This window comes from Bos mutus, chromosome 4 (assembly GCF_027580195.1).
Source record: "Bos mutus isolate GX-2022 chromosome 4, NWIPB_WYAK_1.1, whole genome shotgun sequence".
NCBI lineage: Eukaryota > Metazoa > Chordata > Mammalia > Artiodactyla > Bovidae > Bos > Bos mutus.
In genome coordinates, this window is record NC_091620.1 from 25,183,851 (window position 1) to 25,210,446 (window position 26,596).

Here is a 26,596-nt window from a genome sequence, read left to right on the forward strand (position 1 = left end):
TCCTGTCTGCCTTTCCTTCTGCTAGACTTTAAGCTCCTTGATTACATGGATCCTCCCTGTTTTATTCACCACAGAAGTCCCACTTATAGCACAAAAGTAGGGACTTTGTTTAATGAATCAATGAAAGCCTGAATTACATGGAATTCTGAATTAGTAGAATGTAAATTGATAGGACCCACACTTACCTCTCAGGCTGAATTTTTGTTCTGGTTTGGTTTAAATCTTGCTGGGTTTTTTTGTCTTTGTTCCAGGGCCGAAATAATATGTTTCATACACTGTTGATGTTCCTCTACATTATAAAAACCAAAGAGTCAGGAATGCTTGGGTAGGTATTTATGCTTTAATACAAGTACTTATTTTATACACTTTTTCTTATGTTCGGATTCTGCAGAAGGCAGCATCATATACTGAAAAGATGTGTGTACTAAACGATACAAGGCATGACTTCTAGTACTGGCTCAGCGCTTTTGCTAACGATTTCTGCCATTTTGAGCAAGTCCATTAATTCCTTAAAACCTCCATTTCCCTATTGATAAAAAGGCAATTCGACCACGTTATTGGCTTTTACAGTGGTGTCCCCCAGAGGGACAATTCAGATATATCAGGCTCTCGCCACTTGAAAATTAAAAAAACAAACAAACCAACTGGAGTCTTGTTTGTTCAGGCTATCCCATTTCAGACACAGAGCCTTCTACAAAATATTTACACTTCCAAAGAGACTTAAGTCAGCACCCATTCCATAATATTGTTAATTGGAACGGAAGAATGGTCAGTTGAAATTATTTACTTTGTGTCATCTAAATACTTAGTAATGAAGCTCACATACTGTTACAGTAAACTCAAAATTGCTGTCTTGTCATTTTGGTGATTTGAAATTTCAGTGCTTCAAAACAGTATGTGAAGTAAATGGACCCTAGCTAATGCTGGGTAAATCTGGTAATGCACAGGCTGGAAGTCTGAGAATCTGGGTTCTGGGTGCATCTCTGCCTGCACTAAGTAACCTGAGGCTAAAAAAATGAAAAGGGAAGAGCTGAGTAGAAAGCATCAGTCTGTTCAGCTCTGATCTTCATGTTTCTGTTGAGTTCTATGCATGTCCTATTTAATACAGGTTTAGAACGGCACTGTCCCACACAGCAGCCACCAGCCACATGGGTGTGGCATTGAGCATTTGAAATATGACTAGTCTAGATTGAGATGGGCTGTCAGTGTAAAAGATCCCCTGGAGGAGGAAATGGTAGCCTACTCCAGTATTCTTGCCTGGGAAATATCATGGACAGAGGTGCCTGGAGGGCAACAGTCCACCGGGTTGCAGAGTCAGACGCGACTGAGCATGCACACAACGCGCTATAGTGTGAAATACATAGACTAGAATTTAAAGACCTAGTATCAAATAATAAAGTAAAATATCTCTTTAATAATTGTGTATATTGATTACATGTTGAAATAATATGTTGGATATACTGAGTTAAATGAAGTATATTATTAAAATTATTTTCACCTGTTTCTTTTTACTGTTTAGTTTTTAAGGTTATATATTATATTTCTGTTGGACAGCACTGCACTGGAGAAAGACAAACTCCTATCCTTAATTAAACATATTAGATGCAAAGATTTTTAGGACATAAACTGAAATTTATAAACAGCTTTCTAAGAAATTTATCAGCTTCCTGTAGCATGTATTTTTTTTAATGTAAGAAAGATTAAGAAACTCACTTTTGTCAGGCATCTCTGCTACCATGGTTCTTTTTTATTTTTTAATTACGAAAATAATGCATGCTCAATACAGAAATATTTAAACAATTCAGCAGTGTATAAACTAGTAATTGAAAACTCCCCTCTGATCAACTGTCTCTCAGTGCCACTCCTTCAAGGTATCCACTGGGTTATCAGTTGGAGGTGTATGTTTTTCCAGTTACTTTATGGGGAAAGTGGATTCTGTTTTTATTTTTCATTTTATTTAAAAATATATTGTACCCAAACATATTACCTTGTGAGCTGCCTTTTGATCTTATGGTGTAGCTTGGATATTTTTCTGTGTCAATAAATAGACTTTTTTCCTAAATTTTCTAGCAGCATTTGGTTATAGATACACATATATTAGAAAGATGGAATGTGCTATGGCTTTGTAATTCTTCATTTAAAAGTGTTTCTGGAAGGCTATTTTGAAGTGGGGAATTAATTTAGCAGTATTTTAAATAGTGAATTTTTTATTTTAATTGAAAATTTATCTTTTCCTCAAAAAATCTAAATTGATAACTGATACAAGCTTGTGTTGAGTGCCATATATAGTTTGTCAGATACATACAAATGTAAAATCTTTAAAGTACTTAGTGGGACAGTGATTTACTCAGAGGCCCAAAAGAATTGATACAGTTCTTAAAGTGCTTATTTTAACTGAATGAGCCCCTTATATGTGGAAACATAAGTGAAACATTTTAGACTAAAATTAATCTTTTTTATTTATTTGATTTTTTTAATCCAGGGGAAAAAAACTGAAATTACTAGCTTTTAAAATATGATTGATCTTTTTAATACATTGTAGAACAACCAAATGTTAAAAACTGCCCTCCTGTGTCATAAAGGAAATAAGCAAGTGGCTCAAATATAGTCCACTTGGAATCATGCCCATAATACAGCAGATTGATACAAATACAGTATCAATTCAGTGCCACTTATTTGTGCAGTTACTAGAATGATATGAATGTTTTACTTCCAAGAAGGAAAAAAATCTAGACAGAATTGACTGCACAGTAAAGTGTCCTGTTTAGCAAAAGACACCATAAATAAAGTTTGAAACTAAGTGACAAACTGAGACAAAATGCTTAGAGCAAAGCCAAGGTAATATCCATCATACATAGAGAGCGTGCACATTAGAAAAGAAAAATACAGAAAATCGTCAAAAACATGAACGAAATACTTTTTCATAGAAGAGTGTTGTGCAAGTGGTTAACAAACATGAAAAAATGCTTAGTCTCATTTACAAGCAAGCCAAAATTAAATTTTTTCTTTCCCTATCATACTGAAATTTCTCATTTGCCATGTTGTTGAGGGTATGGAGAAAAAACACAGTTGATGAAATTACCCTTTTTGAAGAGTATTTTTGGTACATTTTAAATTTTTTTATTAAAATGAATACATACTCATAATTTTAAAAGTCACAGTGTGCTAAAATTTCATGACAGAAATAAGGCATTCCCAGAACTTCCCAAGCCCATCTCCCAAAAGCAACCGCTTAGAACTCTTCTGGCTCCAGATGGTAGAGATGTGTAGTTCTCCTTTGACTGCCATCCTGTTAGATGAGTCCTTGTTCTCTTTTGGCCCTCTTCTCCTTCCTCTTACTTTGAATACAGTTGTATTACTCTATGGAGTAGATTTTTCTTTATATTATGTGCAGTAAGGCTTAATTTAAGCTATATTAGTAATACCCATATTTACTGAAGCATCCCAAATAATTAGAAAACTCCTAAATGAAATCAAATATGTAAAGTTCTCTAAGAGGCCTAGCATCTCTAAATCTCCATTTAAAAAAATTTAATTGACACTTTTACTTACTTGCTAAAATTGTCCTGTTAACTCCATCTGTTGTAGTAGTTCTTGAGTTCCACTGAAAAATTAATTTTCAACACTCCATAAACCATTTATTCTAAATTTGGGTTTTAAGCACAGGTAAGAAAGTAATAACTGTTACTAGAATTCATCTGATAAACCATGTATAACATAACTGATTGCAGAAAAGCACTAAATGTCAATTAAACTTGTATTCCTTGTAAAGACTCCTGTTATTTGGGGGGGAAAAAAAGACCTTAAATGCTTGTCAATCAATTTCACTAATTTTTTTTTTTTCTTTTTTTAGGAGAGTTAATCTTGGCCTCTCTGGTGTGAATATTTTGTGGATTTTTGGAGAGTAGTGGATAATTTAATTCCAAACATTTGGACTTTATTTGACTGAATCAGAAGTTGAATCTAAGCATCTGAGTCACTGCCTCTTCTGAAATAAGATAGTATATGCATGTTACAGACTCTTTAGATGTAACAGAAAATAGCTAGTGTGAAACATATTCTACACCAAGAAAAATTACCTTCAATTTTTTATCATTTCAGAAAAAACTACAACCCTTCAGATTTTTGTTGACACAAAACAGTGCGGTTACCCCTTAATTAATTCGAGTCCTTCTTCATTGTAACCACCAAATAAGAATCATTCACCATATTGTTCCCCACAAAAGTGTTTTTTCAATTGAGTTATTTAGTATAAATAATTAAAAAGAAACAAGCAAATTGCTCATTTTTTTTAATGTCTGTATTTCCCCAGTGTTTGGCAAATCAGCCCAAGGCCCAGATTTAAAGAAATGAGATAAACTTCTAAATAATGTTAATTCATGTGTATTTTTAAAATATTATTGAAAGAGATTTGATGGTATTAATGTTTGAAAAGTCAGCTCTCTGTGAAGTTCACAGTTTTTGAACATGGTTTGAAAAATGCTGCATGGTCTTTTCTGTGATGCCCTCGCCCCTTCCACTCCAGTCTTGCCTTACCTCTCTCCTTCCCTGCCCCAGCCAGACTGGCCCTCTCAGTGGCCTCCATGCACTCCCGCTGCCTGAGACATTCCTGCCCCACTCTTGGTCTTTCTGACCCTCCTCAGCACCCTTCTAAGTTCTGCCTAAATGTTGCTTTCCCAGGGGACTATCCCCTCCCCTTCCCCACCACCACCAGCCAAGTCCCCCAGACCCTCTGACTGTTATCTCTCCTGGTACCTTTCAACTTAGCTTATCACCAAGAAGTGGTTTGAAAGCACATGTGCACATGCATCTCTTTCTGTCTTTTTACACCTGAGCTGTTCCATTACAGCAGCCACCTAAGGCTATTAAGCACTTGAAACACACCTTGTCTGATTTGTAATGTGCTGTGAGTGTAAAATTACATCAAAGACTTGATGTGAATAAAAGACCGTAAACTAAACAGAAAAATAAAAAGTCAACTTGGGTTAAATTTAGCTGATAGAATTAAACTATTTAGGTCTTAGTCAAGAGACTGAAGACATCAAAAAAAACCAATTGCCTTGGTTTTAATAACTCAGTTTCACTATTCTCTAATATTGAGTTCCCTTCTTTAAGATCATATTCTATCTTATCTGTTTAAATTTCTTAGATGTGTTCAAAATATCTGGAGAGTAGGAAATTACCAAATTTGTAAGTTTTGCTTGACCCTCCCATCTATTTTTTTAAATGTATAAGTAGTATATCTAAGGCTAGCTAGCATCTGTATATGTTTTCTGGGTTGACATATTATTAGAGACTGCTTTACCTGGAAAACCAGTGTCTTCTCAAAAACTCCATGTCGGTATTATATATGCTGCTTCTTTTGTATAATTTGTAAATCTTGTTCCTGTTTTTAAAAAGTCAGATGTCCAAAAGAAAGGAGGTTTCTATCTTATAACTGCTTTTAATATGTGCTAAATTTGTTAGGATAATACCAATTAAACATGTTAAATATAAGAACATGTTACAGTCTAAGTCTACCATTTCAAAAGTTTGTGTATCTACTTCATAATTATAAAAAATAATATATCTTTTCTTATATTAAAGTTTATGTGTCATGCAACATACAGTAAATATTTCACATAAAGTCTAATGGTACATGTTAAAAAAGGAAAGATTTTGTTTCCCTACTAAGGGTGGTATGGGTTACTATGCTCTGGGTAGCTTTCATATATTTGTCTTCACAAATGTTTCAGCCAACATATACTTACTATAGTTTTTATTAAAAATACTTTAATGAATTAGTTTGACTTCATACTTCAAGAAGACACTGCACTGAAAATGTGGTAAATTTTGGGGTACTTCTGTTAAAAATGAGTAAATAATCTTCTTTTCTCTAATTAAATGTTATTTCTCAAATTTTTTTTCACTTGACTCATCCTTATGGGGTCAAATACACAATCTCATAGATTATGTTCACTGTATCATTCTTTCTTCTTTATGAAAATCAGCCTTTTCTTCAGCCAGATTTGTTTTAGAAGCATGTTTAGGTGTTTATAATTTAGTTCCTACTATGACATAAAAATACTGTGTTGCTTGGCCTTCTCAAACGGATACACACTTTAAGCTGATACTTCAGTGGTGAAGACAAGCAGCATGTATATAGTTGGCACTTCTAAACTCAGCTTTGTAAAATATATAAATAAATCCTTTGAATGCGGGCATTCCTTAAAGGTCAGGCTTTGGTCCTCTGCTTTTCCTTAAAGGTCTCATTCTATGACTTACTCTGCACTTGATTCCCAAGCTCATCACCAACCATAACTGTCTCTCCTGAGCTCTAGTGTTAAATTTCCTGTGACCTGTCGGACATTTCCATTTGGAAATCCTGCACATTCTTCATGTGTGGCACTGAATTCATATGTACTGAAACAGCTCCCTCTTCTCACATCCCTTTCTCTGTTCATTGTCCTACCAGTCGACCATGCTCAAAACTCTGCTTTCATCTTGATTCCTTGAGCTCCCTGGGTCCCCTGTCCAATCAGGCAGCGATCTCATCCATTCTTTCTTAACAATGTCTCTTGCAGCTGTCCCTTTCCATCTCTGCTGCCACTGTGCTCATTTATATCCTTATCAACTCGCATAGGACTACTACAACAGCCTAATTAATCTCACAGCTTCCTAATTGTTGCCATGCTTCCAGATTTTCCAATTTATCCTGCACGTCCCCTTCAAATTCATCTTCCTAGAACACTTGTTTGATCGGTTTTGTTCTGGTAAATTGCTTGGCCTGACATTTAAAGCCCTCCACAATATGGCCCCAGGCTAGCCTTATCCCCCTGGATCCTTGGCTTTAGCCAGTGTAGGCTGCTCCTTGCTGGGCTCTCTGCATATGTACCTCCTCTTCCTGATTTCTGGGGATGTTTCCTCCCCCTCTGCCCTTCCCTTAAAACTTTGCTCTAATTAAACCCACTATTTTGGGGGGTTGATCCTGACCACTGCACATGGCACTGATTTCTCCTCCAAAGTGATTAGGTCTTTCCCCTTTTTTCGGCACTCAGCAGCCATATGAGTGAATCCAGAAGTGACGTATAGTCTTGGTGGGTTCTCATAGCTTGTCTCATTCTCATGAAAGACTAGTGTTCTACTGGTCTGAGCTGTGCTGCTGTTCAGGAAGAGTTTGACGATGGCTAAAGCTACCTTTTGGGAAAGGCTTGAGTTCTTTTCAAAGGATATCTTTTGAGCAGCAAGGAGCACTGGCTTTTCTTTTGCAGCTAGACTGTAGCCTGCTAGGCTTTTCTGTCCATGGAATTCTCCAGGCAGGAATACTGGAGTGGGTTGCCATTTTCTTCTCCAAGGGATCTTCCTGACCCAGGGATCAACGGTCTTCTGCATTGCAGGTGGACTCTTAACCATTTAAGCCACCAGGGAAGCCTGTAACACTAAGAAGGAGGAAACATTTCCCAGGCCTGAAGAGCTGCAGCAGGGACACTGCCTAAAAAGTATAGGCGTTAGGAAAATACACAGCCAATTCCTTGTACTCTTGGGGATCTTCCTTAATGACCTGGAGTGAGGTTGATGCACTTAGCAGCAGCACATTGGCCCAGATGCTACAGGGTCCACTGTGAGGAGCTGGGAGAGGTCAGCTGGCCCAACCATCTGTCCAGGTGGCTTCAGTCACAGCAGTCCCCAGGTTATAGATACAGCCAAGCAGCAGAGGGCTGGGATCTCTAGCAAAAAGCCTTTTGGGAAGGATCTGGGAGGGGGCAGGGGGAACGTGTGGTTGTCTGGCAACTTGGAGTGAGAGCAGCTTGCACAATCAGCACCTGTGCTTCTTAGGCCCCAGTGACATTGCCACGTCTCACTGTGTATGCCAGTGGCTTTGTGCTGAGACTGCAGGATTGTTAGGCATTAGCTCTGAGCCATGTCTCTAATTTGATCCCTGAATGGTCATCAGTAATTTCATTTCCACACCGAATGAACTGCACTGGCCCGGGGAATAGGTTATGGATTCTATGGAGGGTGGCACCTCGGTCGGCCTTAGGAGGAAGAATCCAGTATGGCAGGATAGGTATGGAGAACAACCTCATGTGTGCCCAGAATCCTGTTTACCCAGGACAGCAGTGACCCCAGAGATATTCCACAGCTAAGTCAACATGCAAACAATCTCAGCCACTGCTAAGGATGCAATGTAGTTATAACTAAATCCTTTCATGCCCCCAAAGCAAACTGAATATTCCACAGTTCATCTGGCTAGAAGAGCCACTGGCTTGAACCAGCTGGGACTTGGGAGGACTGAGCTCTGTCACTGTTGAGGCAGGGCAGTTAACCTTTTACACTGATTTCTGGGCATAAGAAAGATATTCATACCTCAGTGATCACTGAGAAGCTGAATGAAAATAATGGATGACAGTGTGCTTTAGGGTAAGGGGGAAAATGGACTTAAAAAGTCTTTCAGGGGACTTCCCTGGTGGTCCAGTGGCTGAGACTCCATGCTCCCAATGAAGGGAGCCCGAGTTCAATCCCTGGTCAGGGCACTAGATCCCACATGCGGCAATGAAGATAGAAGATCCCACATTCCTCAACTAAGAGCTGGCATGGCCAAATAAGTTTGTTTTTTTTTTTAATAAAAAAGTCTTTCAGAATAACATTAATATAAAACTAGGAAATGGCTCTTTTGGCATTGTAAAGCAAGCCTCTCATTCTTGGACTGTGCTGAGATGTATATAGATCCTCATGCCTTGACACACTCAAACCCACCCCTACTCTCCTAGCCCAGCCATATCTGCCTCCTGCTTCCTATTTTCTTCCCCAACCCCAAACCTGGCCATTCCCAATCAGAGACAGTACTGCCCTTGTATCTTGAAGGCTGGGCTTTCTGGTCTACCAAGAAAACACTGTCTCCCTCCTTTACCATTTCTAAACTGGAAGGAAAAAATAACAACCCTGAATCAGACTCTGCTTTCATGAACTGCATCCCACAGGAGGAAAGTCAGAAGGTGGCAATCTGCTCTGTTGGGGGCAAAACTTGTTTTTTCAGGAGTCAAAGCCAGGCATGATTCTTCCTCAAATACATGGTGTGTAGACTGGAACCAGGAGCTCTGTGATAGTTTTGGCTGGGAATACAGGCATTAACTGGCTGAGCTGCAACTCCAAAGAAAGGCCCCTTTTGTTCCTAATGGGGAGGGTATCATCCACTGGGCACCCTGAGGGGCAGAGGAGTAGTCCCGTTAACTTGTCAAAGTGAGACTTGGCATAAGGGAGTCTGTACTAAAGCCATCAGTCGCCAGACCTGGTGGTTTGAAAAGGTGTTTTACGGCTTCCATCTCAAGTTAGTTAACCAACATTAAAAATAAATTCACTACAATGCTCTGCTTCCAGTTAAATGCTCTGCATGAATTCTTCAAAGTTTTTTTTATGCCATCTTGAGAATTCCTGGAGTTCACTGCCTTAAAGTGGTGGTTAGACTCCACTTAGACCAAGTGCCTTGGATAGAACCTGGAGGCAAAGTCCACATCCTAAAATACAGTGTCTCTTCAATAAAACACTAGGTGTTTTTTTCTGTGTAGCCAGAGAAATGATTTTTCATTTAAACTACTGTATCTAAGTTGCTACTTTTTCCCACCTCGTTATATCCCACCTCCAACTCTTTGTGACCCCAGGGACTCCAGCACACCTGGTTTCCCAGTCTATCACCATCTCCCGGAGTTTGTTCAAACTCATGTCCATTGAGTCAGTGATGCCATCCAACCATCTCATCCTGTTTTCCCCTTCTCCTCCTGCCTTCAATCTTTCCCAGCATCAGGGTCTTTTCCAATGAGTTAGCTCTTTGCATCAGGTGGCCAAAGTACTGGAGCTTCCACTTCATCATCAGTCCTCCCAGTGAATATTCAGGGTTGATTTCCTTTAGGATTGACTAGCTGTGCTGTCCAGTCAGTCCTAAAGGATTTGATCTTTGTGCTGTCCAAGGGACTCTCAAGAGTTTTCTCCAGCACCACAGTTCGAAGGCATCAATTCTTTGCTGCTCATATGCGTCAAAGAGCTCTTTTCCAGCTTTCATATCCATACATGACTACTGGAAAAAATCATAACTTTGACTATATGGACCTTTGTAGGCAAAGTAATGTCTCTGCTTTTTAATATACTGTCTAGGTCTGTCATTGTTTTTCTTCCAAGGAGCAAGTGTCTTTTAATCTCATGACTGTAGTCACCATCCACAGTGATCTTGGAGCCCAAGAAAATAGCCTGGCAGTTTCCACAGTTTCCCCATCTATTCACCATGAAGTGATGGGACCGGATGCCATGATCTTAGCATTTTGAATGTTGACTTTTAATCCAGTTATTTTCACTCTCCTCTTTTTCCCACCTCACAACTCTTATTTTCCCACCTCCTACCTCTCCACTCAGCCAACCCCAGGCTGACTTGCCCTCTTGACCTTGACCTGGCTCCTGTAATAGTGGGGCTATGCTAGAACAAGTACCCAAGAAAAATGGCAAGTCTCTTGATTGGACAGAACTCCTATGAGTTATGAACTTTCTGTTAGACTGTGACTTCCTTATCATTCTTGAGGGCAGGTGCATGTCAGGTGTTCAGTAAATATTTGTTGAATTAATAATGGAGTTAAGTAGAATTCACTTGAAAAGCAATCATTTATTTTTTTGACTGGAATTTTTTATGAGTGTGCTTTCCATGCTAAAGACCATCATTGGGAATGCAGGCAGAAGGCCCACATGTGGCCTCTACATGTGACCTTCCTCATAACACAGTGGCTGAATTCCAAGGGCAAGTATCCTGAGAAAAAGGGAAGTAGGTAGAGGCAGAGCATATTACTTTTACAATCTGGGCTTGAAAGTTCTGTGTTTCTTTCACTGCTTTCTGTTGATCAACATAGGTACAACTGAACAGTTTCAAAGGGAGAGGATGTAGGGAGAGCTCTCTGGCCGGAGAGTGGAAGTGTGGCAGAGAAGAAAGGAAGCAAGAAGCTGGCAACTGGCAGTGGATCTAAACTTGTAGAAGGAAAGGCAGAGGGCCTGCTCTACATTTCCATGCATTCCTTTGTGCCGAGCTCTATGAAAATTGATTCAGTAGTAAAGAGTAGGCATGGCGGTGGGAGAAATACCATCTAGATACGTATCTGCTGGTAGTTTCTCACTAGAAAGCAAAATTGGTGGCATCGTGCAATCCCTTACAGCTGGAGCTGTATTGGGAGTGGCTGTAAGGTTTCAGGGCTGGGAACACTCTGATCCATTATCAGAGTGGATACCATTATCCCGTTCCCTGACACACTGTATAGTTTCCTCCAAGCCTGTGTGTAATTGGACCAGAGCATGTGTTCTCTGAGCCACTTCTCTGGAATCTGCTTTCTCTAATGAGGAAACCAAGATAGCTTCAGTCTACCACACAGTCAGACTCTGTGCTTCCTGGCCAGGACAATGCATACCCTAGTTATGTATACTTCTAACAAATGTACAAATGGATAAACATTTACCAAGTGCCTGCTAAGAACTGAGAATAAAAATGCAGTGATGTATCCCCTCAAGGAGCCTACAGATGAGAAACAGAGATGAGATTTACAGACTTTGAGGTCAATGCCCACAAAGAGGCCACACATCGGGGCTCTGGAGGTTGTGGTGAACCTGCAAATTACTACAAGTCTTTTGGAACACAACATGGGACTATGTGTGTGTTTCAGCCACTTGTGCTGCATAACAAATTTCCCCCGAACAATGATCATTGGTATCTCTCTCTGTGGATCAGGAATTCAGATAGGGTACAATGGGATTGGCTTCTCTCTTCTCCACAGTGTATGCGGCTGGATGACTGAATCATCTGAAGGCTGTTCACTCCTACGTTCAGTGGTTGATTCTGGGTATTGACTGGGGACATCATTGGGAATACGGGCACAAAGCCCACATGTGGCCTCTACATGTGGCTTGGGCTTCCTTGTAACATAGTGGCTGAACTCCAAGAGCAAGTGTCTTAAGAAAGAGGGGGAGATAGAGACAGAGCCTATTATGTTTTATAACCTGGGCTTGAAAGTTCCATGTTTCTTCCACTGTATTCTGTTGACGAGATGGTTGGATGGCATCACTGATGTGATGAACATGAGTTTGAGTAGGCTCCAGGAGTTGGTGATGAACAGGGAAGTCTGGAGTGCTGCAGTCCATGGGGTCACAAAGAGTCTGACACGACTGAGCGACTGAACTGAATTGATTCTGTTAATCAACACAGGTATAAAATAAATGAACAGTTTCAAAGGGCGAGAATATAGATTCCACCTCTCAATGGAGGGATATCCCACATCATAGCATGTGGGATGGGACATATATCGACGTGACCATTTTTGAAAAATACAATCTGCCACAATGTGCAAGGGCTTCCCAGGTAGCTCAAACGGTAAAGAATCTGCCTGCAACGCAGGAGACCTGGGTCAGGAAGATCCCCTGGAGAGGGGAATGGCAACCCACTCCAGTATTCTTGCCTGGAAAATCCCAAGGACAGAGGAGCCTGGCGGGCTACAGTCCATGGGGTCACAAAGAGTTGGACATGACTGAGCAACTAATACTTTCACTTCACAATGTGCAAAGCCCCCCACAATGTTAATTTTGTATTAAAATATTTTATATAAGATGTTAATGCTCTTTTAGCACTCTTTGGCTGGGAAAATATTCAACAGAAAAAAAGTTATGTCTAAGGATGTTCACTGTGTGCATTTGTTTATCCATCCACTCAACAAATACTGATTGAAGTAGTTAGCGAGGTGCTAGGAAAAGAAGCCTTAAGATTTCCTTTTTACTTGGAAATAGCTTTCTAGTCTATTAACAGCTGGGCTATAACAAAACCCATCAAATGTCAGTGATAGATGGTCTTATAAATTATAGTACATCAACTCCGTAAGACACTTGGAGGTGGTGGTTTAGTCACTAAGTCGTGTCCAACTTTTGCGACCCCATGGACTGTAGCCCACCAGGCTCCTCTGTCCATGAGGATTTCCAGGCAAGAATACTGGAGTGGGTTGCCATTCCCTTCTCCAAGACACTTACACACTTATTTTGACCTCTTTTAAAAACTCCTACAACTTTGGAAAGACTGTGGAAAGATGGGGGGAATGTTGGGTGGAAGTGAAAAGAAATCAGAATTGTATGTCTACTATGATTACAATTATGTAAAAATATGCATGCAGATCACCAGAACTAGAAAAAATAGCCAAATGTGAAATCAACTTGTTGAAATAGGAATATGGATGATTGTTTTTCCATTTTCAGAACTTGTCTCAATGTTGTATTCCTTTTACAATCGCAAAAGTCCTGGAAAAAAGTGACATGAAGACGATCCTGTAGGTCAAAGGATGAAAAAGCTCTGCTGAGCGAGGAGCTGAAGAAAGGCTTCATGAGAAAGAGGGCAATCGAATTCCAGGAGGAGGAGGAAGCAGAAGGAATCAAGACATGAAGACAGGAGAGGAAGGAGCTGTCTTTGGAAAACTGCAAAGAATCCAAATAAAGATGTACTCAGAAGAGCATGGGAAGATGGGACCAGAAGGAAAGGTGGACCTTAGTTACTAGGCTAAAGATTGCAGACTTTATTTGTAGAGACTCTGAGGCTTTCTGAGCAGAGGAAGTCAAAGTGGTGCTGCAGGAAGATGACTGAGCACAGTCTTGAAGATGGCCAGAAGCTGGAGCAGCTACAGGCAGGGAGACCTGTGAGGAGGCTGCTGCAGTAATCCAGGGCTGGATGCCAGGGGTGGCAGAAAAGACTGGAGAGCATTTGTAGAAGAAAAATGGTCACAACTTGGTAACCTGGTACACACAATGCCAACATTTCAGTTTAGGTTATTATGATATGAAGATAGTGGCACTAACAGAAACAGAGGAAGAGGAACTGGTTTGGAGCAGAAGAGAAATTTTAAACATGTTGAGTTTGAGATGCTATTGGGACATCGAGATGGAGATGACAACTGATAGTTGGAAATACAAGTCTGATTCTCAAGAGACTTCCACGTTTGGCAGAACAATTTGACTGTATCCTTTCCCCCAAATGTTCTTACCCAGCTATCTGTAACAGCTAGCTCCTCCCTGTCTTCACTAAGCCCTCTCCTCAAAAATCACCTCCTCAGACCCTTTCATGTTACCCTTGAAATGACATCCCTGGCACTTACCATCCCCATACGCAACGTGCTCAGTTCTTCTTCATTGCATATACCTGAGATTTTACTTATTATCTGCTCCCCCCACTAGCATCCCCTTAGAGATGGAATGCTAGTCTCATCTTCCTGTTTGAGGAACTATACACTAAAGGGCACCCATGTATCAATTAGGCTTCCCAGGTGGTACAGTGGTAAAGAATCTGCCTGCCGATGCAGGAGATGCAAGGTGGATCTCTGGGTCAGGAAGATCCCCTGGAGTAGGAAATGGCAACCCACTCCAGTATTCTTGTCTGGGAAATCCCATGGACAGAGGAGTCTGACAAGCTACAGTTCTTGCAGTTGAGAAGATTTAGACATGACTGAGCAACTGAGCACACACCACATTTATAAATTCATTCCTAAATAAATCTCTACTGTGAAATGATAACAACTAATAGCATGTGTTTTTTCTTCAGATCCTAGTCTAAAAGTTTCAAACTTTTCTGCGATGTTACAGAAGTAAAAACACATACCAATGGGGTGGTGGCACACACCTCCCACTGACCAGCACTTAATCACATGGACAGGACTTCCCTGGCAGCCCAGTGGTTGGGACTCCGTGCTTCCAATACAGGGGGCACAGGTTTAATCTCTTGTTGGGAAACTAAGACCCCATATGCTGCATGGCATGGCCACAAAAAACATCACACAAACATAACTAACTGCAAAAGAACCTGGGGAACATTGTGTTGTTTTTTTTTTTTTTCTGGCCATGGCCAGCTAATAATCCTAGCACTACAGAAGAAGCAGATAATGGGCATCAGGCAACAGTAGTAGTCTTTCCCTGCAGGAGATGTCTGAATCAATCTCCAGAGCCCTGGCTGCACCTAACTCCAAGAACAGTAACTGTGGATGCAGAACTCCTGGTTCCTTTGAACAATTTAACTCTCATCAAGTGCTTCCTTAATTGTCTCACCCTCTCCGCCTTCCCCAGGGAACTGAAAATGAGGAACTGTCCAACATTTCTATATTCCAGATGCCACAATTCTATAAAACAAAAAACACTGCAGACTTGTCCATGGTTCTCCTTGATCAACATTCTAAGTATTTGTAGCCAGCATCAGCGTCAGAATTGCAAGATCCAGTGTAAAATAAATATGTGGGGCCCTTGTACAAAACTTATCAAGAAGACTTTTAAGACAGCCACAACAGAGCATTAAACCCAACACAGGGCCGTTCAAAGTGTGGGGTTCTGTGTGACTACCCAGGTCACAGGCCTGTGAAGTCATTTCTCTATTTAGCCTTTAAAAAAAAAAAGGAGTTGTTTTATTAAATAAAAAAATTTTTTTTTATTTATTATTGTGAAACCCATAGGCAAGTAATGTTGGCTTTTCAGCCTGCTTCAGCTTTTAGGGGAGTTTTGTTTGTTTTTTTCTTTTGTCATGGCTCTGAAAACATAGAAACGGCCCTGGGAATCAAACAGTTGGACTGTTTGATTTTACAGAAGCCCAGAGAGGATCTCGGGGCTTCCCTTATAGCTCAGTTGGTAAAGAATCTGCCTGCAATGCAGGAGACCTGGGTTCAATCCCTGGGTTGGAAAGATCCCCTGGAGAAGGGAAAGGCTACCCACTCCAGTGTTCTGGCCTGGAGAATTCCATGGACTGTCCACAGGGCTGCAAAGAGTCTGACTTTCACTTTTACTACTTTCACTTTCCGAGAGGATCTGTGAGTGTCCGGGGTGCGGCTGGGTGCTGGTACCAGAGGCCACTCCAGAAGTCTGACCCCTACACTGTGCCCCCTGGGAGCCCTGAATGCACTGCAGGAGGCAGTCACTTTTCCCATCAGGCAGGCTCTGTGGTGTCAGGTCACAGGCACACTGGACAGTCTTGAGACCTCCCATTGCTTACTTGGGCTAGACTCCTCTTCCCCCCTCTGGTCAAAGCAGAGAAAAAAAACAATCATAAAGTCACCTTGTTCTTGATTCCCTTTAGGGAGGTACTGCTGGTCATGGAAAGGCTGAGTGGTTGGCCTGAGAAGAAAGAGCTTGGCCACTGCGCTCCCATGCTCCCTCCTCAGATACCTCCTGGCGGTGGGTCTGTGCCCCTCTACGTGGGCAGAGAGGTTACAGGAGGGCTGCCTGACACAGCAGAGGGCTCACCCTGACTAACACTCGCCGGGGTGAGGTACGGGCACACAGACAGTCATCCTGGCGGAGGCTGGAGCAGGAGGCAGCAAGCTGGGGAGGGCAGCGTGGGGGCTGTGCAGAGCAGAAGCAGGGGCAAGGACAGATGAATGCGTCACGGAGAGCGGGCGCGCGAGTTGTCAGATGGGCACGCTTTTCTCCAGGGGAAGGAAGGCTGTGCGAGACGCGAGACGGGAGAGGGAGGAGAGCGGAGTGATTAGCAAAGCAGGGATTGAGTCACGCATCCCGTCCCCAGGGCAGCGCGTGCAGGCTGCGGGCCCTCCCGGGTGCAGACGTGGTGGCAGGCAGCCCAGCAGGCTCCGGGAGAGGTGCCAGGCTTCCTGCGGGGCCTCGCGAGGTGGGGCCTGGAGCCTGGGGTCTGATGGCCACCTGGCTCCTGGCTGGGATCCAGAGACCGCGGGCATCTTTGCCTCTGGGCGTCCTCGCTGGCCTCAGACACCTTCCCAGTGAGCAGGCCTGATGTCCCTCCCCCGCGTCACCTTCCCCTCCACACTCTAAGGATTCGGGGTTTCTGAAGAGCTCGAGAGAGGCAGAACTCTCCCCAGGCTCCCTCCCAGCACCACTCTGGCCCAGAGAACAGAACCTGCACCCCCTGGGTGAAGGAGAGAGCGTCCAGGTCTAACACACACCGAGGTGCTGGCGGTCATGGCCACACCACCGCGGGCAGTCCCTGCCTCTCCACGACTCCTAGGCCTGTGTCCACTAGGTTTCTGGCGCCCTGGGGAGTTGTGGTAAAGAAACCCCACTACTGCTCTTCCCCGGAGGCTGGAGAGCTGTGAGTGGCTCCCCATGCCGCCAGGCCCCTCATCGCCCGGGCTCCCGGGTCCCCACAGGCCCGGAAAATGAACGTCCTGCGGCCCAGTTTCTAGAATTCCCTTTTCAGAGCCGATGGCCCCGCCCCCCTGGGCTCTGCTGCTCGGGGGCTCTTCAAAGTTGGGGAGCGCGGAGAGCCGAGGCCGGGGGTGACAGGGAGCCCACGGGGAGGGGCTGTTCAGAAACGCAGGGCCGAGCGCACTTCTGAAGCCGTGCCAATGTCTCCTCGAAGACCAGGGAGTTCTTCACACCCTAGCCTGGTCACTGCTGCTCGCCCCTCTGCTGCCAGAAGCTTCTCTGCCCTTGCTGAGGAGGGGTGGGGGAGGGGTGGGGGTGGGGTGGGCGTCCAGGAGGAGGAGGCCACACCGCTCCGGCCCCAGCAGGCGAGGGCTGGCCAGGCCTGCCGGCCTCTGTCCCCAGCTCGACCCCGCACGCGGCCCTGTGGTCCTCTCCCTCCTTCCGCATCCCTCGCGGAGGCATGGACCGTTCTGAGGCTGGGGCTTCAGAAGCTGCTTTCACCTTCCGCTCACGTTCCCCGCCTTCATTTTCTCTGTTTGCAAAATGAGATCAATACATCTCGGCTCTGAGGTAAGAGGCCCTCCCAAAGGCATAGCTTGGGAGGGAACAACAGGCCCGCCGCTCCAGGCAGTGACGCACTTTCTCTCCAGACAGCGAGCCGGCGAGCCGGCCTCGTGCTGCTGCCTCCTGCGTCATTGGCGTCGGGGGGCCAACTCCCCAACCTCTCCTAGAGGCCGGGACAGGGGTGAATGGCGCGCGCGTGTGTGGATGTGTGTGTGTGTGGATGTGTGTGTGTGTCTGGCTGTCTCCCTGGTATATTTGGTGTGTGTGTGTATGTGTGTCGGTCCTTGGTATATGTGAGGTGTGTGTGTGTGCCCCTGGTGTATTTGGGGGGTGTGTGTGTGCATGTGCATGCCCTAGTATATGTAGTGTGTGTGTGTTGTGTATTTTGTGTGGTATATGTGGAGAGGTGTGGTGTGTGGCTTGGATTTGAGGCTGGGACCGGGGTGAATGGTCCTAGTATATCTAGGACCCTAGTATATCTAGGATCTGTAGGGGGCTATCTGTTTCCTGTGGTGTATGTGGAGGGGTGTGTGTGGTGTGGTGTATAACTTTTCTGTGGTGTGGTATGTATGTCTAATGTGGGACTGTGTACACAACTGGTACTAAACCGTTTATGAAATAAAAAGCGGGCAGGTGAGACTTTTAAGAGGCTGTGGGGGTCCTCTTCCCTGTGCTGTCCCCTCAGCCCCTTGGTCTGCCCCCCCAACCCTCTTCATTAGATGAAAGTTGGAGAGGAGGCAACTCCTGACAGACCTAGAGCAGATGTGGGTGCAGCTGGGGCAGGGCAGCAGGTGGCCGTCCTTAGCCGGCACGCCCTGGGTTGACAGCCGGGTTCGGTGCACCCACTGCTGGTGGGCTGCCAGGAGCTCTTCTGCAGGGAACAGGACCTAAAGCTGCACCCCACCATTAGACCCCAGGCAGCAGGATTTGGGGGAGGGTGTAGCATAGCCTCAGTGCCCCCCTCCAGGATTATATGCCAGGCATCCCTCCGGGGGAACAGGAGGAATTCGAGGTTTTCAGGGTCAAATGTCTTGACAGGCTCTTAGCCTCCCTCTCCCCAGTCGGTTGTTGTTTTTATTCGCTTAGTTGTGTCCGACTCTGTGACCCCATGGACTACAGCACGTCAGGTTTCCCTGGCCTTCACCATCTCCCCAAGCTTGCTCAAACTCTTGTCCATTGAGTCAGTGATTGATGCCATCCAAGCATCTCATCCTCTGTCGTCCCCTCTCCTCCTGCCTTCAATTCTTCCCAGCATCAGGGTCTTTTCCAATGAGTCAGCTCATTGCATCAGGTGGCCAAAGTATGGGAACTTGAGCTTCAGCTGGAGATTAACTCATGTTATAGCAAAAGCATTTAGGTTTTGCATTCAGAGCTCCAACTCCCCTGCTTACCAGCTAAGTGGCCTTGGGCAGGTTTCTTAACTGAGTCAGATTTTTAACTGAAGCCTGTGAAGCCCAAAGTCATACGGAAACTATTATGAGAGCTTTCTGGAAAATAGAGACTGACAACACTCCCTGTAGGGAGGAGCTGTGAAAGTCATTCACGGCTCACCAAGCCCTCTGGACAACGAACTCCAGGGCACCTAGCCAACAGCATCTCCATCCTCTGTCCTATCCGAGTCCTCTCCCAATCCTGATCTCATGAAAAGGAAACCAGAAGGGCTCTATTACTTGGCTTCTATCTGGGGTCTTGAGATTTAAGGACTTTAATCAGTGGAACGTTAAAGAGTTAAATAGTTACAATAACAAAAAAGCTGCCAGCTGGCCCTTCCAGTGACCTTGCCAGAGTGCAAGGGAAATGGCTGGCACCATCTGGGTTTGACTTCCCTCCTGGGGAAAAGTGAGTGACTGCAACACTTTAGGATCCAAGTTTACCCAAAGATAAGCTGTGGTCCCCAACAGCTTATATCTAAAGTATCATCTGCTTCCTGCATCCCACTGCCCCCACCCCACCCCAGCCCTCCGCTATGCCCTGTTCCAGGTCCACAGTTCCAACATGGCATCTTTGGGAAAGGCTTATGGCACCACAAGAGGGCTCCCAGGGAAGAAATGTGGAAGTCTTAAAAAGCAGAAGTCAACAACACTGATTGAAAAGACAAGAAAAGGGGTGAATTCTTTCCTCAAATCCAAGTCCAGGATTTCCCAGGCCTCTTCTGGAGGCCATCCTGCTGTCACTGGGGGAACTTACAGCTAAATCTGTGAAGGAAAGATAGAACAATCTTCCCAGCGGTGACCGTAGAGGCAGGAGCGAGAAGGAGAGTTCCTTTTTTGAGGAACCACTGACAGGAAGCCTGAATTTGGAGACTGGGAGGCCGCCCCTAAACTCCCATGCCTCCCCCCACCCCAAACCCCAGCAATGGCTGACTAACCCCTGCCCCACCTTGTCCCTGGAAGGAAGAGGCTAAGGGAGCAGGAAGAAGGCAGGATTGAAACTCGGGCTGACGCTCAGGCTCTGCTCTTGGAAGCGCTACCGTAAGGGGATGGGCTCTTCTCTCCCAAAAGGGATGTAGATGATGCAGCAGTTTGGGGGACATCTCCCCACTGAAGGACACACTGCAGCCTTGCACCACTTGGCCAGCTCGCCCTCTCACCTCGCTGCCCCTCAGACTCCTTCCTGCAGCCCTGGAAGCTTTGTCCCCTTTGATTGGTAGGACACCACAAGCCGGCCCTGGAGGTCGTCAGAGTCTCGTCCACTCGTGCCCTTTCTGAAGGAACTGACCGTCAGTCATCCTCCCAGTGAGCAGCTTGAGCTACAGAGGTTGGGGTGGCCTGACTGTGGTGGGAAGAAGTGGTGATGAGGAAGAGCTCGCTTCCTGAAGCACGAGAAGCAAATCCCAGAGAGGGAGCCTCAGGAGGTCAGCAAGGGCTTGAGGTGGGAATGGGGTGGCAGCTGGGTGGATGGTGCGGCTCCTGAGGCTGGGACTGGAGCTCCTCCCAGGCTGTAAAGTATGACGTCAACCACCTAGGAAGAATCTAATCAGATACCTGCTGACACTGGCACTTTACAGGTCTCTCTTTTTTTCTTCTTGGGCTAGGGTCTCATAACCTTTGGAGGGCAGTTTTTCTCATTTTAGAGAGGAGGAAAGCAAAATCCAGAAGATCACATTCTAAATCTTTAAAGACTAAATCTTTGAGTCTAAATCGTGAAGACTCAAAGTCACGTTTGGTTTAAAGCTCATGTAACTAACCCCTGGGGCCTGGCCAGCTGGGTCCAGGCGCACCCAGGGCGTCAGAGCCCACTCAGCCGCTGGCTTGTCCTTTTCAGGGCAGGCTCTCCACAGGCGGAAATCACATGACCCAAGGCTCAGCACCACCCATGCCAGTAAAAAGACACTGAGTCTTCTTTTTTAATCCTTTAAGAGAAAGTATAGAGAATACTCTTATACTTACTACTCAGATTTGTCTTATACCTACAACTCAGCCCTGAGTTGGTGTTGAAAAAAAATTTAAGAAAAAAAATAATAGATAAACTGTAGTATATCCAGATAGAGGAGTATTATTCAGCACTTAAATGAGCCATCAAACTATGAAAAGACATGGAGGAAACCAAGTGAACCAATCTGAAAAGGCTACATACTGCATTACCCCAACTATGACATTCTGGAAAAAGCAAAACTATGTAGACAGTGAAAATATCAGTGGTTGCCAGGGAATGAGGGGAGGGGAGGTGAATTGGTAATGCACAAAAGATTTTTAGGGCAGTGACATTATTTTGTATGATACTGTGATGATAGATACATGTAACATGTATCTGTCTCTTTTTTTTAATATGAAACACTTCACAAATTTGCATGTCATCCTTGAGCAGGGGCCATGCTAATATTCTCGGCATCATTCCAGTTTTAGTATATGTGCTGCTGAAGCAAGCACTGTAATATGTATCTTTAATTTTTAAAAAGTATTCTTTAATAAAATACATATATGTACAAGAGTGAACCCTAAGGGAAACTGAATTATGCCTGCTTGTGATGTGTCATTCTTTGCAACAAACGTACCCCTCTGGTGGGGGACGTTAGTAGTGGAAGAAGCTGTGGCTGTGTAGCGGCAGGGAGTATATGAAAAATCTCTGTACCTTTCTCTGTTTTGCTGTAAACCTTAAACTGCTCCAAAAAAAGACAATCTTGTAAAAAACAAAAAGTACAGAAACGTCAAGGACAATAACACCTAAGTCTTGATGACACAAAGCCTCTACAGTGCCCCCATGGAAGTAGTTCTGTAGGTCAGTCATAACAACATACCACAAACCTGGTGACTTCAACAGAAATTGTCACATAGCTCTGGAGGCTACCAGTTCTGGATCAAGATTTGACAGGGTTCATACCTCTCTCCTAGCTCTGGTGGTTGGCTGGTAATCTTTGGTGTTCCTTAGCTTGCAGATATGGCACCCCACTCCAGTACTTTTGCCTAGAAAATCCCATGGATGGAGGAGCCTGGTAGGCTGTAGTCCATGGGGTCGCTAGAGTCGGACACGACTGAGCGACTTCACTTTCACTTTTCACTTTCATGCATTGGAGAAGGAAATGGCAACCCACTCCAGTGTTCTTGCCTGGAGAATCCCAGGGACGGCGGAGCCTGGTGGGCTGCCGTCTATGGGGTCGCACAGAGTCGGACGCGACTGAAGTGACTTAGCAGCAGCAGCTTGCAGATATATCACCTGTTTCTGCCTTCACATTCACATGCTGTTCTCTGTGTGTCCGTGTGTGTGTTCAAATTTCCCCTTTTTCTAAATACGCCAGTCATGCTGGATTAGGTAGGACCCATCCTAATGATTTCATTTTAATTTACCTCTGTAAAGACCCTATCACTGAATATGGTCACTTTCTGAGGTACTACAAGTTAGGACTGCAACATATCTTTTTTTGGGGGGGGACACGGTGCAACCCATAATGCCTGCTGAGGACACAGCCTTGCTCCAACATGTGGCAGCTGGTTGAGTGCTACGTTGCTATGGAGCCATTCAGACAGTGTTTATAACTAGCCCCGGCCAAGCAGATTTTATTCCATCTCAGAGTCTCACAGGTTATCTCACAAGCAGACTGCCACTCACACCTGCTCTCCCATTAGAGCAGCCTGTCAACCTGCAGCGTGGTGAGACACATTTTCCAGGTGTCACTGGACAGTTCTACACGTGGCAGGTCAGCCTGCATTCAACAAGCACAGACAAGTCTCCACCAGAGGGTCTCAGGGAACCTGGGCACTCTCAGAGCTTTTCTCTTTCCCATCTGTCTCTGTTGCACAGAAGCCATGCCAGACATTCCACCAGTGAGAATTTTCTCAAGATCTATTGCCCAAAACACACTTACTGTCTGACACAGTCGTTTTTATATCTTTTAGAGTCCCTTTTCGCACTGCTGACTCCAAGAAAGCTAATTAATTATTTTAGACACCACTATTAAATTGACACAGTGATTAATCTGATCATCCTTTTTATGAAATTACCTCTGAAATGCTAACTTCTCGTCTTCTGAAACTCACTGTGTAAATTACTCTGAAGATTACATTGTACCAGCTTTTGGCTCTGTAAATCTTAATAGCAGTTTTTTGTTTTTTTGCCGAAAGCAATAAAAGCTGTCCCGAATTTATCAGGTTAATTAGGAAAGAGGTGGGCAGCAGGAAATTGAAGGTGACTCACACCGCAAGTGGGAGTTAGACTGATGGATTGTTAGAACCTTCTGTTGCTGGTTACCATCAGGGGACTTGGCATCAGTGAGTCAGTGAGCAGTACACAGGCAGCCTCATGAACCAGAGGGACGTGTGGAACCCACAGTTGCAGGTGTCAGGGCTCCAGCTCGAGAGAACTAGTGTTCTAAGAGTGATCCCTCCCCCCACTCTCCTCACCCCCTCCACTGCCTTTCTTGCATTTTCTCAGTGCACCTCCTGAGTCTCTTGGTGTCCCATTTGGACTCAAAGCCCACAGAGAGCTGCCTCATGGCTGCCCACCCTGAGCAGTCCCCAAAACTCCTAGGCCTGAGGAGGGAGCAGGAAGCACACCTTAGCTACTGCCCTCCACCATGCTTTACTCCACCCAGTGGGCAGGCTCCTGGACTCCAGGCTCCATCAACGCTGCCCCACAGAAGGAATTTTAAAGCCTGCAGAGGCTCTCAGGCCTGGTAGAAATAGCAGTGTCAATCTTCCTTTTTTTTTTTTTTAAAGCTAGTTTTCCTTCTTTTTTGTAGTAAATCCTGAGCATCCCATGTGTGCTAACCCTAACCCTAACCAGGAGAGTGTTAGAGGTCACACTGCCAGTCCCTTCTCAGGCTGCATGCAAAACACCTTTTACTTGTTTTGAGAACAGCTGAAAGACAGAACACACTGAACCTGTATCGGGCTTCCCACTTCTTTGCCAGTGGCAAAGAATCCACCTGCCAATGCAGGAGACACAAGAGACACAGGTTCGATCCCTGGGTTGAGAAGAATCCCCTGGAGAAGGGAATGGCAACCCACTCCAGTATTCTTGCCTAGAGAATCCCATGGACAGAGGAGCTTGGCGGGCTACAGTCCATGGGGTCTCAAAGAGTTGGACACGACTGAGCACACTGAACCTGTGGCCTCATTTATCCATCCATCAGCCCATCCATCCATCCATCAGTGTATATTGAGCAACCTACTGCATGTAAGGTGCTGCTCTAGGCTCTTGGGGAAAACAGAACGAGAACATGGCAGAGATGATTCCTGCCAGTATCTGTATCCAGAGATGATACTGTTAATAGAGAAGTTGGACAATAAGATAAATACTAAGTAAGATGGTGTTCCATGCTTTCGGATGAGGATAGGGACTACTAGTGTAGGTGGCAGTCTACAGTTTTAAATAGAAGAGTCAGGGAAGGCTGAGTTGCCTCACTAACCTCACCCTAGCCCTGGCTCTGCCTCATGGAGAAGATGACATTTGAATAAAGACCCGAAGGAGGTGCTAGGCTGAGCCATGCATAAACTGGAAGGAAGAGCCTTCCAAGCAGAGGGAACCTTCCAGTGCCAAGGCCCTGACACAGGAGAATGCCTGACTGGTCGAGGAACAGCGAGGAGGTGCTGTGGCTGGAAGAGGGTGGCAGGAGGTGCTGTGGCTGGAAGAGTGGCACGGGCCATGGAGAGAGCTGAGTAAACTTGCCACTCGGGTGTTTAAAGGAAGAAAGCATCTCTGTGTCTTGTTCCCATGCTCCCCTGGGGTTCTGGCCTGCCCTGAAGGTGTCTATCCGCAGGCAGACCACAGCCCAGGCTGAGAAGGGTTTGGGCCGGAGAGCATGCGGAGGGGGCGGGCTCTGAAGCTCCGCTGCCGGATTCTCCACGGGCCTGAGGAAACTGAGGTTAGAGGGCCTCTCCCTGCGGCTCCCCCTGTAGTGTCACTAGGGCAGGCTTCGCCTCTGAGCAGGTTCCTTCTGCTTCACTGGGGCAGGAAGTTTACCACCTACAAGCTACCTCTGTCGGGGATTTTTCTCCCATTCCTGCGCACACAGGTGCGAGATAAAGAAAGTCCCAGGAGCTGCTGGGCCGACTCCTCCGGTGGAAGGCGAAGCGGTTAAGGATGCCCTCACATTCCACTCCTGAGGGCGGAACACGGTGAGGTCAACAGCTGGAGCGAGGCGCGGTGAAAGGCAGTCCCTGTCCTCTGGAGGGCTGAGGGGGGCACTCCTCTGTGACCCCCACACCCGAAGTCCTGTGTGGAAGTCAGCCTGTTGTTTCATTACCCTCACCCCTTCAACAAAAGGATGACTTTTCCAGTCATGACGCCACATTGAGGGGTCAAAGCCTTCCCGGGGTCTGAAGGAGGGACAGGAAGAGCCCAGGAAAGCTGAGAGGAGCATGGTAGGGAACGCAGTGTGCCCCCTAGCTCTCCTGCGCAGGCTGCTCGTTTCAGACAAACCCTGTCTTTGGGCCTGCGGCTCGGGATCACATCTGTGACTGCCCCTCTGCTGAGCTGCCCCACGGAAGGATTCTTCTGGAAAGGGATAGCGAAGTTTGAGTCCGGGGAGGCTGGGAGAGCTCTGGCAGCTGTTTTCTGCTCCCCTGGGTTTGAGGATGCGTGACAGCGCCATAACTGTGTGTGTCCCCTGCCCTCTGGCTTATCTGCCTCTTCCCCCCGAGAGGGCCCAACTCCTGCCTCTTCTCCTCCCCTCCTCCAGGCCCACACCACGTTCCAGAACAATCCCCCCCACCCCAACCGGGTGCGTGGTGGAGCCGGCCTTCCTCCCCGTGGCTTTTCTTGTGAGCCTTTCCTTCCCCCACAAGTCACGCTCACATACCCGAGAGCGCCATTATCGACGGCCCTCAGGGTTGCCATGGAAACAGAGCATTCCTCCCGCCTCCCCTTCTCTCTGTTTACCTTGGTAAGAGACTGCGGCAAAAACCAGCCTGCGGCGGAAGGGGAGGAAGGGCGGAGGGACGGGGAGAGGGAAGAGAGAAAGCCAGCCTGCTCTAAACCAGATCATTCCGGTTCAGAGTGGTCCCCACCCCCTCTCCCCCGCCTCTTTCCAATCCCGGGAGCCGCTCGGCTGGGCCTGGAGGTCTGCAGTGGGAAACTCTGGGCCCTCCGGTAGCGTTAGTGGAGAGGGTCCGAGGCTCCTCTCCCGGCCTCTGGTCAGAGCTAGACAGGTGTTCACTACACAGGGGCACCATGCTGAGGGTGGGAAGGGAGGAGGGTTGAAATCCAGCCCTGACCGGTGTGCCCTGGCCGGCCGGAAGCGTCCTCACCCTGCCTGGACCACTGCCATGACTTCCCAACAGAGTCCTACTTCCTCTCGCGCCCTCCCTGGGGCAGCCAGAAGCATCCTTCTGATTTCTCCCTGCCTGAAAAGCGTCTCATTTGCTCTTAAATAAAAGTCAAACTGTTTGCCCAGCTCTTCTTGATCTGCCTCACCTGCCTCTCCTTTCTCGCATTCCGCACCTCTGCTTCCGGGTTCCCCTTG

General features: G+C 45.7%; 1 protein-coding gene, 1 long non-coding RNA gene and 1 other non-coding gene across 5 annotated transcripts in view; 1 reads left to right on the top strand and 2 right to left on the bottom strand.

The window, feature by feature from the left end:
- TMEM209 (transmembrane protein 209) overlaps positions 1 to 4,048 on the top strand; it is a 30,409-nt gene extending 26,361 nt beyond the window's left edge. For both annotated transcript variants that reach the window (XM_005905277.3, XM_070369230.1), the window contains exons 14-15: positions 252 to 325; positions 3,854 to 4,048. In XM_005905277.3, the coding sequence (XP_005905339.1) occupies positions 252 to 325; positions 3,854 to 3,908 (129 nt within the window). In that variant the 3' untranslated portion in view covers positions 3,909 to 4,048. The remainder of the gene's footprint in view (positions 1 to 251; positions 326 to 3,853) is intronic.
- Positions 1 to 26,428, bottom strand: part of LOC138987600 (uncharacterized) — a 29,119-nt gene extending 2,691 nt beyond the window's left edge. The window contains exons 1-4 of one of the 2 annotated variants that reach the window (XR_011463952.1): positions 26,014 to 26,428; positions 12,004 to 12,192; positions 3,553 to 3,604; positions 186 to 289 (exon numbers count right to left, since the gene is read on the bottom strand). This is a non-coding gene — a long non-coding RNA (uncharacterized lncRNA). The remainder of the gene's footprint in view (positions 1 to 185; positions 290 to 3,552; positions 3,605 to 12,003; positions 12,193 to 26,013) is intronic. The other variant, XR_011463951.1, reaches the window with a different exon arrangement.
- On the bottom strand, positions 21,460 to 21,566 carry LOC138987707 (U6 spliceosomal RNA). The gene has a single exon (XR_011464086.1). It is a non-coding gene; the product is annotated as a U6 spliceosomal RNA (small nuclear RNA).
- Positions 26,429 to 26,596: the final 168 nt, after the last annotated feature.